At 39.7% G+C, this 18,087-nt stretch overlaps 3 protein-coding genes and 1 pseudogene across 4 annotated transcripts; 1 reads left to right on the top strand and 3 right to left on the bottom strand.

Annotated features, from left to right (window-relative positions):
* Positions 1 to 1,392: 1,392 nt before the first annotated feature.
* LOC121782377 (dirigent protein 24-like) lies at positions 1,393 to 4,329 on the bottom strand. The gene is made up of 2 exons (XM_042180181.1): positions 3,734 to 4,329; positions 1,393 to 3,572 (listed from the first exon to the last, which is right to left on the bottom strand). The coding sequence occupies exon 2, from the start codon at positions 2,422 to 2,424 to the stop codon at positions 1,393 to 1,395; it is 1,032 nt and encodes a 343-aa protein (XP_042036115.1). The 5' UTR covers positions 2,425 to 3,572; positions 3,734 to 4,329.
* A 107-nt stretch (positions 4,330 to 4,436) lies between these two features.
* LOC121782378 lies at positions 4,437 to 5,827 on the top strand. The gene is made up of 5 exons (XM_042180182.1): positions 4,437 to 4,689; positions 4,775 to 4,986; positions 5,059 to 5,139; positions 5,214 to 5,564; positions 5,659 to 5,827. The coding sequence occupies exons 1-5, from the start codon at positions 4,551 to 4,553 to the stop codon at positions 5,758 to 5,760; spliced, it is 885 nt and encodes a 294-aa protein (XP_042036116.1). The 5' UTR covers positions 4,437 to 4,550; the 3' UTR covers positions 5,761 to 5,827.
* LOC121782375 (aspartic proteinase 36-like) lies at positions 5,774 to 9,829 on the bottom strand. 2 transcript variants are annotated; one of them, XM_042180179.1, is made up of 11 exons: positions 9,293 to 9,829; positions 8,502 to 8,631; positions 8,073 to 8,320; positions 7,688 to 7,912; positions 7,360 to 7,522; positions 7,142 to 7,215; positions 6,754 to 6,844; positions 6,601 to 6,676; positions 6,408 to 6,479; positions 6,075 to 6,262; positions 5,774 to 5,954 (listed from the first exon to the last, which is right to left on the bottom strand). In XM_042180179.1, the coding sequence occupies exons 1-10, from the start codon at positions 9,514 to 9,516 to the stop codon at positions 6,114 to 6,116; spliced, it is 1,452 nt and encodes a 483-aa protein (XP_042036113.1). In that variant the 5' UTR covers positions 9,517 to 9,829; the 3' UTR covers positions 5,774 to 5,954; positions 6,075 to 6,113. The 2 variants fall into 2 exon arrangements, with proteins under 2 accessions (XP_042036113.1, XP_042036112.1); XM_042180178.1 differs by having other exon boundaries at positions 5,774 to 6,262.
* Positions 9,830 to 12,790: 2,961 nt separating this feature from the next.
* On the bottom strand, positions 12,791 to 16,004 carry LOC121780838 (annotated as a pseudogene).
* Between the last annotated feature and the right edge of the window lie 2,083 nt (positions 16,005 to 18,087).

Below are 18,087 nucleotides of genomic sequence, written 5' to 3'. Positions count from 1 at the left end.
GGGCGTACCACTCTCCAACCTTCTCTGAACTTTTCTTCTCTTAAGAAATTTCGAGTTGGATGAGCTTCCTAAGGGTAAGGGTGGATTTTAGTGAGCGGGGGAGGGGAGATCAAAGTTGCTTATTTAACCCACACATTCCCTACAACTTTCCGGCACAAGTTTAAACACCGCATAAGTCCAATTTTGTTATGTACTAATAATACGTGCTCCCTACGTCCACAAAAAATAGGGCTATTCCATTTTTATCTTTCGTTTTGAAAAAATGATAATAAATAGTTAAAGTGGAGAGAAAGAAAAGTAAGAGAGAGAATAATATAGACAAAAGACTTCTCTATATTAATCTCTCTCTTACTTTTTTTTCTATCCACTTTAACTATTTATTATTATTTTTCCAAAACGAGGGATAAAAATGGAATAACCCTATTTTTCGTGGACGGAGGGAGTATAATATTTTAATTAATGATAAAAATTATTCTATTTCAATTTTTTACTATACAAATTAAAATTTATTTATTTTATTCTACTACTATTATTTTAAAATTAAATGTATAATATGGATTAAATAGCCAGCTAAATTAAAGAGTCATTTTGACTCGTCATAGGTTTTAAGAAATTGTTTGACTTTGTGAAGAAAAAGTAAAATGAGAAAGTGAGTGGAATGTGAGACTCATTTAAAGTACTCCCTCTGTCCCCAAGGAAGATGACCCCTTCCTTGGGCAGCACAGGTTTTTATGCAACTTTATTTTGTGTATTAAGTGGAGAGAGTAAAATAAGAGAGATGGAATAAAGTAGAGATAAAAGTGTTTCCATTTTTAGTAATGAGTCATCTTGGTTGGGACAAAAAAAAAAGAAAGTGAGTTATTGGAGAGGAAGTATTAGTTTTATATTGGTTTGTGCGTGTAAAAAGTTTGTGGGATATGAGGTTCGCATATTAAAAGTGGAATAAAGTAAATGGTTCTATAAATTGTGGACAAATTAAAATGGCAAAATGATTCTTTAAATAGTGGACGGAGAGAGTATAAAATAACTTGATCTAAGTGTTTATTTGGGTTAACATCAAAATGACTGTGAAGATGCTCAAGCGTGCTCCAGTTTAGCCATTTATGTGAGCTGAGCAACCTTTTACTATTTCGGTTAATAGAAAGAGTAACGGTTCACTTTTATTATACATGCTATGTTTTCCTATTCAATTTCTTTTAAATTTCTTAAAATTCAAACTCAATCGGAACTCCTAATTGCATACTGAATAACTATAACAAAAGCCTAAAAGTGATACCAACTGAATTTGAGAAGTCATAAAATCAAATACAAATATACAATCACACAATGATTAAACTGAGAATCCAGAAATAAACAGAAATTGAAGAAAGATTAGAAAACATGACAATATTCCTATGGAGTAATGTAAACCGTGAAATGTGTAACGGTTTCAATCCCATCAGTGGTGTGTTGATCAACATGTGGCATCGTTTCAATGGTCGCATACCCTTTTGCATTCTCGAATTTGCCGGTCCCACCGACTACGGCGATATGGGACAGCGGCGTCGCCGTCCGATGAACTCCGAAGAAGCTGATGGTGTCGTCGACGGCCTCGTGCTCGTGGCCGTGGAACGCGGCCGTGAGCGCCACCGTGTGGCTGTTGCCGTCGGAGGAGCTCGTGATGTATATCCCCTGCACCCGCCCGAGCACCCCGGACCCGAGCTCGTGCCCCTCGGTGATCTCGTTGTCGACGACCGTCACCGACCCGAACGTCAGCTGGTTCAGGGTCAGCCCCTGCGGCAGCTGCCCGGCCGTCACAAAGGCTTGCTGGCCGCTGCCGCCGGTGCTGGCCACGGCGTTGTTGCCGTTGCTCTGGACGAGGGTGCTCGAGGGGGCGCCGTTGAGGCCGACCAGGAACGGGTAGTTGTTGTTGTTGATCACGCCGTTGATGGTGTTCAACGGGACCCCACCGTTGATCGGGAAGATCGGGTTGCTCGGCTTCGAGAACGGGAGGTTGTTGGCGTCCGAATTGGCGACAATGCCGGCCACGGCCCTCCCGGACGGGTGGGACCCGCCTAGGATGTCGTGCATGAAAAAGGAGAATGCGCCCGCGGGGGCCACAACTGCAGCCCCCGCGGCAGCATTGGGATCAGTGCTAGCCGCTCCACCCAGTGGGGCGGTTGGGGTGGCCTCAGGGATGTCGGATGGGGCGGGGGCGACGGGTTCTTCTTCAATCGGGGCAGCCTCGGGTGGTGCTACATTGGTGGCCGGGATTTGGCCGCTCGGGAGGGCGGTTGTGGCCGGAGCCACCGTCTCTGGCGGCGGTATCGGGTCGGATGGGAGTGGGAATGGTGGGGTTACTTGGTCAAGGATTCTTGATGAGGTAACCAGGGTGGCAAGTAGGACAAAGCAAAGGAAGGATGTGAGAGTAAAATGGTTAGACATTTGGAAGAAAAATTAAGAACTATTGTGGAGATGTTTTGTATTTGATGTGAATGTGAGATTGGTTTGTTGGTATTTATAGTGTAGATTATAGAAGGAAATGAGAGAGTGGAGCTGATGAGATGGAGTTGGTCACTTTGATTGATCAATTAGAAAAACCTAAACTCTTTGGTTGGAAAGGTATGGTTTAGTTGAAGAGGCTCATTTTTATATCCAACTTTGATCAGTTTTTACCACTGAATTTGTTTCTAAGCAAATCATTTAATAATTTTGCCTTTGATCCAAGAAAAAAATGCTAAAATAATTTTTCCATCTACCTTGACAGTGAGGAAAGTGAAGTTATTAGCATACTCTTTTTCACACACAACACAATGAAAACTCGAGGCCACAGAGGGATGACTCCATCTGCAACTGGTGCACGAAAAGGCCAAGCACGTCCGAAAATCCTCTTTCTCACAGCATGAGGCCTCTCCGTCACCCCAAGCCCTCTGTTTACATATACGAGAATCCAACACCAACCGGTGAGTCCAAATAGGCTACACTAGCAACCTTAGTCCACACAACCGCTATCCATGTTAGTATTCCTGCCTAATTTCTAACTCGAAATTCAGGGGAAAAGACTCGATTTTTCACATAAAATCTCAACCTTAGACCAGCTATTCGGATTGAGATGCAAAACAGGCAAGCCTCCCGATTTTGATGCTTCAACGTTGAAAGGCCTTGTTCATGAAAAGTTCAGCTGATCATGATTTCTGTAGCAACATGACTAACAGAAATCATTCGATGTTACATAAGATATCTATTATTCTTCCACAATATATAGCGAAAGAGCTTTTCTTACTTCTCTTTCTGTTCCTTTTTCTTTGTTTTTTTATCAGCAAGACTTATCAACCAGAAGTAGGAAGTCAAAAGTATAGCAGAAGTTAATGTAATTAACCAATATTCGATCGTCGTTAGTTCTAGCAAGTAGCAATCTATATAGGGTGTGAAGTTTAGACAAGTTCGTACAAAGTTCATAGACAAAGCCATCAAAGCTCGAGCAATCTGGTCCTCCATTTAGCCATAGAACAACAGGATCACGCGCATGACTTCTCTCCGACACTACAAAGGTAGTAGAAGAGGTTCTTTGGAGGGCCTATAATGTCACATACCTTCACATAATAAAGTTATGTCAAAATTAAATAAGGGAATGTATACCAAAAAATATACCCCCAGTAATGTTTTGAAGGGAAGGTTCCTTTGAATCCGGGAAGACTCCTTACAAGAGAAAGTTGCGGTGCAACTGCAGAAAAATGCACACTAACATACTCACCGGAAAAAGGGCTGATTGGTGCCGGGCCATGGTGGCTTTGTCGTCTCACCGTGCGTGTGAGAGATAGAGAGAGAAGACTAAGATGGTGTTTTGTGAAAAGCATGAAAATGGGGAAAACATAAAGATGATATCAGTCACTAACTAGAGCCCACTTGTTTATATCATTGATACTCTTAACTTAAAAAAGCATCTTTTTTTATCCCCTTACTGCATTTCATCTGAAAAAGACACCTCTATAAGATGTGATTAGTAATGAATGTGTCACTCATTTGCATATCCTGGAAAAGAATATTCGAGAAGAACGAATCGACGTGCCACCTCCTGCTGCTGCTGCTGCTGTTGAGGGAAGTTCGTTTTCATCTGTTGCAAATAGTCATCATATGCTGATAAAAGGAGATCACATGAGTGCATCAAGACAAAGTTCAGTTCAACAAGCTTCTTTCTCTATCTCTCTCCAACTTGTAAACTCTCTCTATATCATTTGAAAGTAGGCTGTTTTTTAACCATGAAATGACATGATTGAACTGCCTCCAAATGTTAATACTTTTCAGGGATGGTGGGAGTAATAAGACACGAGATTAAATATATATGACAGTTTCTTGAAATATATAAAGAGACCAAGTGGGGTATAATGTGGCCACAAATAGTGATGAACTACCAAAATCATTCAGACCACATAGCATCTTATCCAAACACACCTAGATTTTGTGGGAGAAACAAAACTAAAGGGGACAACAACATCTACCACCACACCCCATCATCAATAATCCAAATTCTTGCAGTATGGGAGAATTCGTCTTCGACACATCGATAAATCATGAGTACTTGTGTCATGACCTTCCCTCCCAATCCCGCCTCCTCCTCGTCCTCCTCTTCCGTCATCTCCAAGCATCGTCTCAACAAGCCTCAAGCTGCTTCGTTTCGACGCCTTCACCTCACCGATGTATCCCTCCGAGGTCTAGTACTTACGTTTATGTAGAAGCTTTTTCGTTGATTACCGTGATCAGTTGTAAGAAACTATCGACTTATGTTGCGTTACAGTTGCAAATGAGAGGACCGAAGCATCTCCTGATGCAAGATCAGAGGCTGACAAGATCGTAGATGGCATGGACTTTGGTGAGCTCTGCGATGAGTTCGAGTGCATAAGCAGCCCTCTAGTCGAATCCACAGCCAGACAGCTCGTACGCGACATTCTTGAGCTTCGAGAAGGCAATCGCGCACTTGGAAGTTATGCCGTCTCTGTCAAGTACAAGGTACTAATTTCTATAAACAAGTCGTTACTTCGGGTGATAAAGATCGATTTACAAATGTTGAGACGGTCGCAGGATCCGGTTAGGAGCTTCAGTGGTAGAGACAAGTACAAGAGACAAATGTGGGCAACTGAAGCACTACAGAATCCCACTGTGGTAAGAATTCAGACAAGTTCAAGAATTCCTAATTATGTTAGAACTGATTAGTTTAAAATGGCATGTTTCTGCAGAGTGTGCAGCAGATGGTAATGTTATCAACAAGTCTGCTGAACATCAACTGGACTCTGAGAGGGAAGCCCAAGTCTCCGATTTTCGCCTTTGGAGGAGACTTGATCCTCAAAGTGGACTCCAAGTTCACCATGAACCAGATCAGCGGGCAAGTAATCGAGCACGAAGAGACGTGGGACCCGTCCCAGTCGCCCCCCATCACCCAGGCCTATTTCTGGGCCTCACGGCGGCTCTTTGCCACAGTTGAAGCCGGAAAAGATGTTTCCGACTCCATAAAGGACGTGTCTAAGCGATTCGCGAAGGAGAATAAGAACATCGAAATGTATCCAGACCCTACTGGTGATCCAACCAAGGTACAATACAATGTTATATACCTGGATTTCATTGATTTGTTTCAAGTATTCTCATTTCTCACAAAAGATATCTATCTACTCTCATTCGATCCAGTTTTTCCAACGCGACGACAGCTTCCAGAGAGACGTAATCCAAGTTGCTCTGTTTCTGGCAGTTCTCTACTTAGTTGTACAGTTCTTAAAGACAACATTGTAAAGAATTCATGAAATTTACAAACTAAAAATCAAAGCTGTGTATAATTTCAATACCAATGATTCAAATATCTGTTACACAGTGCACGCGATGCCACAACAAAGCTCGTACGTGTAGATATAAATATAATGTCAGTGAATCTTCAGCAATATCGCAGTTGCAAGAAGAGGCTAATCGTTTTAGGAGGGGACGAGGCACTAAAAGGAAGAAAAGGAGAGAACTTTCAACACTCGAAATCGAGCCAAACCTTTTTCTATAATTAGTTCAAGAATGCAGCACCAGCATCAACAATTACTATTATACAAGAGCAGCATTACCTGTGAAGCTGCTGCTGCTGCTGCTTGTGTATAACTCACTCACTCTATCAGTTTACAGAGCACAGATAGAAACAAAAGGATTGCTATAAAATTTGCCTCCGACACATTGTAAGCAGAAGAGATATCATGTGCCCCAACAGTATAAACATTCCCGGTAGCCTCATCTCTTACTTTGATGCTTGACGAACCTGTCATTCACATCAACCTCACAAGAATGAACTTTGATAACGTGAAATTTGAAAAAATCAAGGACAGCAAAGGGGTTCTATTCGAAAACTCGCAAGTTATATAAGTTGAGTATATCAGCAGTAATCAAATGTAAAGTATACTCACAGTTATATTGTGTCCATCCAATGGTCTGATTTTCCAGATCGTACAAAACGAGCTTGTCAGATAATACTATATCTGCAGTTAAAAATAAAAACAAGAACAAGAACAAGAAGAAGATTGCATCAACATCTTTCATGAAACGAGTTGCAACACATCAATTGACGATTTTAAGTTCAAGAAAAGCAGCGAAAACTACCTCCCAACAAAGTTATTTCCCTTCCGTCCTTTGTCTGCATCCCACTATTTTGCCAACCTATACAATATTCGGTCTCCTGCAAAATTGCAGTTGCAAGATCATGGAGTTATCAACCTTACTGAAAACATTTTGGGATCAAACCAAATTACTCACACCAATTTTGAAGAGATAATTGCTGGGATGCACTGGCAAAACAAGAGAGTTCTCAAAATGGAAGTTTACAACTGGAAATCCATCATTCACACTGCAACAGATACATGAAATAGTCCATTATTTTTTATTTTTGGTTAGATAAAGACAGTGAATAAAATGTAAAGGCATATAAGAACGGGACAAATGAAACAGCATAGTCATGACCAAATTATCACTGCCTGAAGTACTTTTGATCGGACATGTACTATGATACCGATTTAACTCAGCATACAATAAGGCAAAGCATCAAAGACCTTGTATTGTGCATAACTGTGTGTGCTATAGAAAGTGATAGGTCTGTGCACACACGTGAACCGACATAGAAAATTATCTCAGCCATGTAGCTTACTTCCCACTGAAGACAAAACATTTGAACTGTTGCTCAACTATATGAGTTTGCAGATCTGGATGTTGCGCCATCATCTAGCTTGAGACGAATAGATAAACAGACAGATAGACAATTAGGGATGTGGGAGGAAAAAGCGAGCAAGAAGCAAAATAGTAAAAACTGTAGGCTGAGATGAAAATATCGAGAAACCAATTTATACGAAGTTCATCTTTACGTACCCGGTCCAAAAGCTGCTGATAAACCTCAGATGGAAGATAAGCCAATGTTGTACCACTGTCGATTATAGTCCCCTTACTTGATCCCGTATCAAACAAGTCTGTCGGGAGGTTCAAGAATTGACCACCTACCTCGACTGATTTCAGATTCACATTGTAATGTGGCCTAAGTTTATCCAAAATGTGACATGTTTCAGTCAAACTATGGTAACATTATTTCACTCAAAATGCAAAAAAAATATCACGGGCATTCTATCGCAAAATAACTCAAACTTTGACCAAGAAAAGACAGGGGAAAAGAAACAAAGAAACAACCAAGTTAATCACATACTCATTTTGAACAAGTGGTGTTCTGTTGACATTTGGCTGAACTACTTCTCCAATAGCAAAGATTCCACCTCCCTTGCTACCATCTAAGCAATGCGAAAAGATCTTTCTCACCTTTTTGGATGAAGCAAGTTGTGAAAGAATGGATGTATTTGCTTGTCCAAAACCAACTATTCCATCAACGGCCTCAGAAGATGAACCTAATTCTCCAGATTGTTTGGCTGAGCACCTATCTCAGATGTAAGATCAGAAAGCATAAGATACAGAAGTCGCGGGAAGATTATAAGAAAGCTCAAGCAAGTCTTAATTGAAAGTTCAGCAGATAGCAAAGAATATAATTTCTCCATAGATACATAAGATAGACTCATAGATCAAACATGAATTCTCACCCAAATGCAATGGATCCATTCATTGACGAGGTTTGAAGATTTCCGGTCACTTGGTCAAATCTAAAATTGTCCCTGACAAAGTATCCCTCAGTCCTGCTCCCATCTCCATAACTAACAGAATATTCGCAGTTCATACCAGTCTGGCAATTTGCATTTGGGCTATTGAATGCAGCGTCACAGAAATCTTGATCACAAGTGACCACCTTTCCACTGGAGGAAGCCGCCAAGTCATACTGCTTTAATTCTATCTGAAGGATTGCAAAACAAACATATAGCAGTCTTTCTAGAGAAGAAGAAACTTGCAGTTAAAAGAGCTGAATGTTGGACAGGGAAAACACTCAAAGCAGTATCGACACAATCTTCAGATTTCATTACAGAAGCATCGAGAAAAGTGAAAAGAAGCAAGAAAGAAGAAAGGGCCAAACATACATGTAGATCACTTTTAGTTGGACACCTGTCGCAATTGTGACAATTCACCCATAAAATATCACTTCCTGTATCTACTTGGACATGATAGTCAACTGGAGGAGACCCGATAGTAATTTTGGTGTAATACAGCCTGTTCAGTGAATCAAATAAACATTGAGATTCACAAACACAGAGCTTTCCACTACAACTTTGCATTCAAAGTATTTAGCACCGAAACAGAAACAATCATTAACATTGCGGATTCGTATGACCGCGACAACTTGTGGCGTCGCATACAGATTAACAAAAGCAAAGGAGTGTTCCCACAGCTATATAAAATTAATGTTCAATTTCTTATATTCGCCACAGAACCGATGCTGGCATTGAGGAATCTAGTCTTGATTTCGTACGCCCCTCGCACGAGGATCATCAATGGAAATGAGTAATTACTCTCTCAATTTCATCCCTAGTTCTATTACCCCTAAACACGGTGCAAAACTATTTTCATCTATAAATTGTTTATATCAATACCATTTCTCCAAGACTGCATCTTTCAACAGTATCTCAACACAAAACAAGTTAAAGACTATTCAACTCAGCTACTTTTCTCCTCGAGTAATATATCAAAATCAACAAATCGACCAAAAACAGTAACCGACAGCAAAACAAAAAAGCAAAAGGAATGATCTCACAAAGAAACAACAATAAGGCCATTTAATTGAATTTCAAATTTCAAATTGAGTATACACAACTCATCAAATCAAGAATTTCAACAAACACAGATCAAAATCACTGAAAAGGGTGAAACATACGCAGCGCTAGTGGGGGAACCATCGCCGCCGAGCTGAAAATCAACGGCGGAAAGCATTCTGCCGTGGCGCCGCGAGTCGTGGGCTCTGAGCGCCCCCAGCGTTGCCGCCCCCTCGCCGCGGCCGCCGTATTTGTGGTGAACTTGAAACACCAGATTGCCGGCAACCACCTCTGCCAAAATCAGCAAAGCCCAGAACAAAAGGAAGCACCTTTTCCCGGAATCCATCGCCAAATTACTTGAAAGAATTGAAATTGTAAACAAACAAAGTCGATCTGTGAATGAATTATAAATCGGAATCTGGGAAGAAGAAGAAATTTGGCGGTAAAAGAAATGTGAGAGTTGACAAAATTGATGAGGTTTGATTTAGTAAAATTCAGCAAAAATAGGTGGGTTGAAATGGTTGGACTCAACCTCAAAGCTACGGAGGTTGAGATAAAAAATAGAGGTTTTTATTTTTTCTTCTTACATGGGTTCAATTTGAAGTCAACAATAACTTCGTTTCTATCTCTAAATGAAGCTTCGGAGAAAGTGAGGTCAAGAATTTGTGTGTCTAATCTGCATTTATGAATTTTATACCTGACTCACATTCTTGCTTTGTGTCAGACCAAACCACACGCCTTCTCAATAAATTATTTTATTATTTTCAAAAAATAGAAATATGGAATAAATTAAAAAGATAAGTGTCAATCTTAATCGGAACGGGAGGAAGGGAATATTAATTTAGTTTTTCTTCTTAAACTATAGGCTCAGTTTAATTTGAATGATTATATCTCATGATTAAATATGCAATATTATGTTTGTTTCATGAGATTGAATTGCACAGCTTAATCCTAGATGGATAATGATATGATAATGAGTCATAGCTTACTCCTATTTAAAATAATTTAACAATTTTATATTAAATAAATAATCATATGATAATGAATCATAACAAACCAATGACACCTGTAAATATTAAATACTATTCTTTTATACTCTCTCCTTCAACAAAAATATGTCATTTACCAAAAATAGTCATATTAATAGACTCTTGATTTGTAATGCGAATTTAGTAAAACAATAGAGATAAAAGAGAAAAAATGAGTAAAACAAGAAAGCACAAGAAAAAATACAGTAAGTTAAATAGAGTAATAAATTTATACTAGCAACTTTTCATTTTAATAATCTCCATCCCTACTTAGTTTAGTCATAATTTTTTAGATGTTCAAACTAAGTTGAATCATTTTCCGGCCAAAAAATAAATATTTAATTTTTCATATTTTATTTCTTATGCTCTCTTATCTTTCTATTTTATTCTCTCTTATTTCATTTTATCTTCATTTATAATTATTTTTATTTTCTTTTATTTTTATTTTGAGCTTTTGTATTTAAAAGAAATATCTCAATCAAGTTAAAACGAAAAACTAAGTTGAAGTGAAGGAAATATGACATTAATTTTTGTGGATAGACCAAAATAAATAGTACTACATTAGACTATTTTTGTGGATGAGGTTAACATTTACTAAAATGACTCTAGAAACTGAAAAGTTTACAATTATGAACTAAAATTAAAACCCCCCACAATAATAAAAGATAATCACGGTGCCGTTTATTTCAGGAAAAGGAATTAAATTTGCTAGCCGTTCGAAATGAGAGATTAAATTCGCTGACCTTTCGAAATATGGGTCTGAGGCATGCGATTTTTTCAGAATAAGGGATTTTGAATTTTTTATGCATTTTCTCTTCCTTTTAATGATTATTTTGTTCCTAACATTTATTAATTGACCAAATTACCCTCCATAAATTTTAACACAATTTATAAAAAAAAATCATCCAACCCCCCACCCCTACCTCCATGTTGAAAGAGATAACAAAGTTGGTCAAACCGCTGCATGCCAAGTTGATCAAGTTGAAAGAGATAACAAAGTTGGTCAAGCCACTGCTAGCCAAGTTGATCAAGTCGCTGCTAACCAAGTTGATCAAGCCGCCACCTGCCGAGTTGATCAACAAGCCGCGATCTGTAATCTCAAGTCACTGGACCGTCAAGCTGATCAAGCTGCAGTGCATTGTGCGCAAGCCAGAACATCCACGAACTCCATGAGAGCTGAAGCTGAGAATGAGACAAAGAAGAGAAAGGAGTGTGCGGCACAAAAGGAGCCAATGATCAACCTCGCACGTGTTGAAACCGTGGACAAGCCAGCTAAGATGGAGGACCACATGTGTACTTGGCGCGATGTGCTGTTGCGCGGTTTAAAGAGGAAACATGTCTTGCAGAGTTTGTTAAAGTAGATTAGTACAATGTTTTTAGGTCGTTTGAATGTAGCATATATGTATTGCATCTGGTTACATTTGAAGTAATGAAAAATGCCGAATTGAGAGAACTCTCCAAATATATCTCCAGTGTGTGTGTTTTCATGGCTTCCACAGCTTTCTTTCACTCCAAACTGCACGCCTCTTTCCACGAACCTGCCCCACCACGTTCTCTCCTTCATGGCAACGTCTGTGTAAGGGACCAAAAATACGTAGATATACAAACTTTTGAGAGCTCAAATCGACAAAGCTTCCGCCTTTGAGAGCTCCAATTTCTTCTCCTCAATCTCGCTCCAGGCAATCTCCAGAAACTCAACCACCACCATTAAATCTGTCCCGATCCTCAGAAATTCCAGCCCGATCTCCGGCCAAATTGAGCGCAGATTCCTCTCCGGCCTGATCGAGAGGAATTTCATCTCTGGCCCCTCGGAGAATCAGTAAGATCAGCAGCGGCAGAGGTACAAGCCCAAATCAAAGAAATGGGCTTTAATCAAGAATTTCAAGGGAATTGAGAAGTAATCACAATCAGGAAAGTCACGGTCATCAAATATAGAGCCCCAAAATCACATTCAATCAAGTAGTAGTAATAGCGGGAACAACATCACGATCACGAGCCACAATTTGAGCACAGATATGAGCTTGATCGATGAAAACGAAGATGCTGGGTATGAGAGCGGAGGAGGGCGGAAGAAGGTTTGAAGAAAAGCTGATTTTTTTTTATAAATTGTGTAAAAAAATTATGGAGGGTAATTTGGTCAATTAATAAATGCTATGCATGAAATAATCATTAAAAAGAAGAGAAAATGCATAAAAAATTAAAAATCCCTTATTCTGAAAAATTCGCATGCCTCGAACCCATATTCGAAAGGTCAGCGAAATTAATCCCTCATTTCAAAAGGTCAGCGAATTTAATCATTTTTTTTCCGAAATTTCTCGATTGGTTTTGATATTGGAAGGATAAATTGTTGAAATAGAACTTATTAATAACGACCTAAGTCGGAGTGAAATCACAAAGTCATTAGTAGAATAAAGTCTTTGCCCCAACGGTCTGAACACTTTGGGTTGAAGGGATCAACACAATTAGATAAATAACTAAATAACGTAAATAATATTTATGATGTAAATTGCCTATTTTTCAGACATCATGAAATTGGTATGGATTCATAAATAAATGGGTTGTATCTAAATAATGGAAATAATAGTATTTGGTGATAAATGAACTTTTATTTTATTTCTTCGAAAAATATTTTCAAACTATGACAGTGTTTGAAAAGGAAAAAATTATGTAAAATTATAAAGTTACAAAACCCAACAAAAAAATAGAAACCAAGATAAATTTTACATGATCTTTTAACTCATTGGGTGAGGCAACTATAAAGAAAAGGAGAGTAATAAAAGTTGGATTGAAGAGAGTGAAAGTAGGAGCAGCAGCAGCAGCAGCAGCAGCAGCAGCAGATATAAGATGTGATCCAACATCATAAACATTCCCTGTTGCTTCATCTCTCACTTTGATACTTGATGAACCTGCAATTAATTATTAACACAATCAAAATTAATTGCTTCATTGAAATAGCAACTAACAAAATGAAGATATAATAATACTCACAGTTATATTCTTTCCATCCAATGGTCTGATTTTCCAGATCATACACAACCAGCTTATTTGATAATACTATGTCTGCATATTCAAATACACAATCACTTTATAAAGATTCATTCTTTGTCAAGGCAAGAACCTTATGTAAAAGTGTACCTCCCAACAGAAATATGTCTCTTTCATCACTTGGCAGTGTGCCACTACTGTTTTGCCAACCTATACAGTATTCGTTACCCTGCGAAATCACATCAATGCGTCACTCGATGTCGGGATATTTTACAAGACGAGCAAACGAATTACGCGAGTTTCTTATCCAAATCTCTCTATTTGTAATGCTCCGACCAAAATGACTTACTTGGAATACGAAAAGGTAACTGTGGGGATGAACTGGTAAAACTGAGAGAGTTTTCAAAATGAAAATTTACGGTTGGGAATCCATCATCAACACTGCAATAAATACGTGAAACGCCAAGTTAGTATGAGGGATACACGCTCACGAGCGAATGTTGAACATTCTTCAACAGTCACAAAACTTACGTTCCATTGTACTCAAAACATGTGAATCCTTGCTCTATACGAGTCTGCAGATCTGGATGCTGCGACATCATCTAGTTACAGATGGACAAATAATCAGGGACTCGAGGAGAAAGAGAGGCAGGAATCAAGATAGTCATAAATGCAAACGAGAAGAAAATAATTCTATTTAAATTTCACATCGAGGGTGAAGACATAATAGCATACCTTTTCCAAAACCTGTTGATAAACCTCAGATGGAAGATACGCCAATGATGCACCACTATCAATTATAGTCCTTCTACTAGATCCCGTCCCAGACAAGTTTGTCGAGAGGTTTAAGAATCGGCCACCTACCTCAAGCGACTTCAGATTTACGCTGTAATGTGACCTAAGATGGTACAAAATGTAATAAATTTTAGTAAGATTAGTGTAACTCCAATTTCATCCGAGAAAGGGAGACATTGCACGAAAAAAAGAAATCGCATACTCGTTTGGGACTAAAGGCGTTCGATTGACTTTTGGCTCCATTACTTCTCCAATAGCGAAAATACCACCTCCCCTGTTTCCGTCCAAGCAATGTGAAAAGACCCTTTTCACCTTTCCTGAGGAAGCAAGTTGTGAAACGATGGTTTCATTTGCTCGTCCAAGGCCAACTATTCCATCAACAGACTTAGTAGGGTCTTCAGACATTGAGCACCTATGAAGATTAGAAACAAAAGGTCGAAAGAGTGAAACAAAAACTCCACAGAGACATAAGACTGACTAAAAGATCAAACATGAATAGCTACCCAAATGCTATGTTGCCATCCATTGTTGAGGTTTGGAGGTTTCCGGTCACTTGGTTAAATCTAAAATTATCTCTGACGAAGTATCCCCTGGTTGTGCCCCCATCTGCATACGCAACAGAATATTCACATTGTCTTCCAGTTCCAGCTGGGCAATTTTTATTTGAGCTGCTTGATGCAGCATGACAAAACTCCTCGTCACAAGTGACATTCTTCCCAGTGGAAGAGGTTGCCAAGTCATACCGCTTGAATTCTACCTGGTGGATTAAACATAGTAACGAGGAAAATACTTGGTGTCAAAGGGGGCGCATCGGATTGAGATTTTTGAAAGCAGTATCTTGAGATTTCATTTAGGAAACGGAAAGAAAGAAACAAGGAAAGGAAAGATGAAAGGAACATACACCAAATTTACTTTTCTTGGGACAACTTTCACAGTCGTGGCAATTCACCCATAAAGTATTACTTCCTGTATCGACCTGGACATGATAGTCAACCGGAGGAGTCCCAATAGTGATATTGGTGAAATAGAGCCTGAATCATTGTATACAAATCGATATGAAACAAATACAGTGCTGCAATCATGGAAATTTTGGCGCAAAACTAACACGATAGCAATTTTGGTAGAGCCAAATAAGTATCGAGATTCACATTACTGGAGACTAAAGCTTGCCATTGCGTACAAAGCAATAGATAAGTGTCGATACAATCAAAGAAAAAGCTAGTCTTCTTTGATCAGAAGAATGCAGATTGCGAATCTACAAGGAGTATACACGAATTCAACCAAACATCAACCATGTGAGACTCAATTTAACACTACAAATGGATGCTGCAAGTCATACATTTTTTTGATCATCTCAACACAACAAGACAAATCAAACTCATCTCTTCTATGAATTCCTTTACCCTAGAGTGGCATTTCAACATCAAGAATGTGGGCAAAACAGGTTGATTTAGTAACAGAAACAAAATCACTCTCAGCACAAAACCAGCAAAAGAAACAATTTTTGTTTTAGGTCAATTATTCCCAACAAATTCAAATTCGAAATTCAAATCCCAAGCTTAAAAAAAACAAATTAGTTTGACACATACGCGTGTAAAGTGGGGGAATAATGGCCGCCTAGCTGAAAATCAATGGCTGCGAGGCTTCTGCGATGGCGCTGCAAATCATGGGCTCTCATAGCTCCCAACACCGCCTCTCCCTCGCCGTCCAACTTGTGATGAACTTCAAACACAAAATGCCCGATCGCACAACACATCAACTCTGCCAAAATCAACAAAACCAACCACATTTTCCCGCAATCCATTGCCACCGAAAACAATCACTAATTCAAAAACTGAAGGTGATGTAAACATGTTAAGAATATGAACGAATCGCCATCTCGGGAGAAGACAAGAATTGGGGAGTGGGAATAGCAATAATACTCCATGTGAGTGGCGGGCTTGAGAAAAAAAGGGAAAACGAGACAAACGAGATGGCGGGCTAAGGAATAAAGAACTCTCAATTATTTATACAAGTGTTGAAATCATTCTCTTCGTATCTAAAAAGATTTGAGTTTTATGTGATAATAGTGTGTAAAGTTCTGTTTTTTTTTTTTTTTTTTTAATCTTATGGTGGTGTGGAAAAGATCTTCCTTCGAACTTGTGAGAAATGCGTGTATAGAGAAGTCATCATATTTAATGAGACACCACATGACAACTCGTTTATTCCTAAGGGCCTGTTCAAGTTGGCCGACATGAAATATGCTCAATTATATCTGATCCGGTTTTGATACTGTGCAATCACGTTTTTAAGCCTTGACTTCAATGTGTTCAAGATGCTTGGGTGCTTCCGGAAATAGGGGTTCTAAATTTGGGCAATCAATTTTTTTTTAGTTCCCAATATATGCATTACCTACTCTGCCCGCCACCCAAATTACTTTGGCGGCAAGCTCTATACTTGCAAGCCTTATTTGGTGAAAGTAAGGAGACGAGCTTCGTCAGACCCAGGAAGCCAAACAGCAAGATGCAGGCTGGTCATCCGCACGGGCAAGGTATGTACGATGCTCTCCAATGTTTTGCCCCACAACGCGTGGTGTTCATACATAATTTTCCGATTCAATTGGTTGACGGTGTGGGTAAATTGACGCAGAGGTGTTATATTTGTTGGAGTTCTGTACTAACATTGCCGATTTGTAACTGTGGTTACGTTATTGTGTGAATTGATAATTACATATGTGCTTCTACTTAAGGTCTGTCTCCCTTATCTGGTACACCGAATGTATGTATCCCCAACTCCGGAAAACGTCCATGGGGTGGTAGCCCTAGCAGCAGGGCCGATTGCGACGGTATGTAAACCCATCTGCTTCAGTTAACGACATATAGTTTTGACGGAGCGTTTATGTGATTGTCTGACTGGGATGGTGTGTTTTGGTCTATTCAAGTTGTGAGTGGGACGCCGCGGAACAAGTTTCGCAAGAGGGAAAGATCGAGACGAATGTGGACTCCAAAGGAGGAAGACATACTAGCAGCGACAATGCTTGAGCTCACTGCAACAGGTTGGAAATCAGACAACGGTTTCAGAGCAGGGTACCTAAGTAAAATAGAAGATAGTCTCCGTGCTGAGTTTCCCAACACAGACTTGAAAGGCAATCCGCACATCAACTCCAAAATCGGGTCATGGAAGAAGAGCTACGGCCTTCTCCGTTCTATACTTAGCAGAACTGGGGTAGGGTGGAACCATCACGGTGATCACAAGTTTGATTGTAGTGATGAGCAATGGGAACAAATTGTGCAGGTATTGTGATATCTATTATCGTGGTTGGTCCTTATATTGTTAACAAATACTTAGCAATTGGTGGTCATTGCAGGCAGACAAAGACACAAAATATATGCGGAACAAATCGTGGCCATTGTGGGAGACGTGGAAGACTATATTTGGCAAGGATCGTGCTTCCGGGCTGGCTGCTGAAGAGGTAGGAGCTGCTGCGAAAAGTGTCCGTGCACAGGTTTCTGGAGGCAGCCAGGTTTACGAGAACGACTACCACCCCTCCTTTGAAGATTTTATCACTGAACCGTATACACCGGTGTCCACCAACAATGAGGTGCGCGACGACAGTTCCGACAATAGTGGGAAACAAACTTCGACGACCAAAACTATTCCTCGAAAGAGCAAAAAACCATCCCCCGACTCTGATCTGATGGAGTTCCTTGGCAACCTCCACGAGAGAACAGACGCACGTCTTGAGATGATTTCTAAACGTATTGGATATGAGTTCGACATGGGACAAGCACGACAGGAAGTCTTTGATAAGCTCTGCACCGTTGACGGCCTTACACTGGCCCAACGCTACCGATTGTGCAATATTCTTGGTGACAAACCGCAACGTCTTGAAGTTTTCATTGGCATGCCGGTCAATGCTCGTCTAGGATATCTCCTATGCCTCATCGAAGACGAACATAAGGAAGTGTGATTACAGCAAATCCTCCGTATGACTTAGTCACGTCGGGACGTGTGTTTTTGGTAATATGGAACCTTACTTTGACGTAGTGCAATCATCTACTCTTTTGGCTACTAAATCCCCTTTTGTATACTTATATGTGGGCACTGAAATACTTGCATTATGATTATGA

The sequence above is a fragment of the Salvia splendens genome, chromosome 20 (genome assembly GCF_004379255.2).
Source record: "Salvia splendens isolate huo1 chromosome 20, SspV2, whole genome shotgun sequence".
NCBI classification, from domain to species: domain Eukaryota; kingdom Viridiplantae; phylum Streptophyta; class Magnoliopsida; order Lamiales; family Lamiaceae; genus Salvia; species Salvia splendens.
This window is presented reverse-complemented; position numbering and strand designations above follow the sequence as displayed.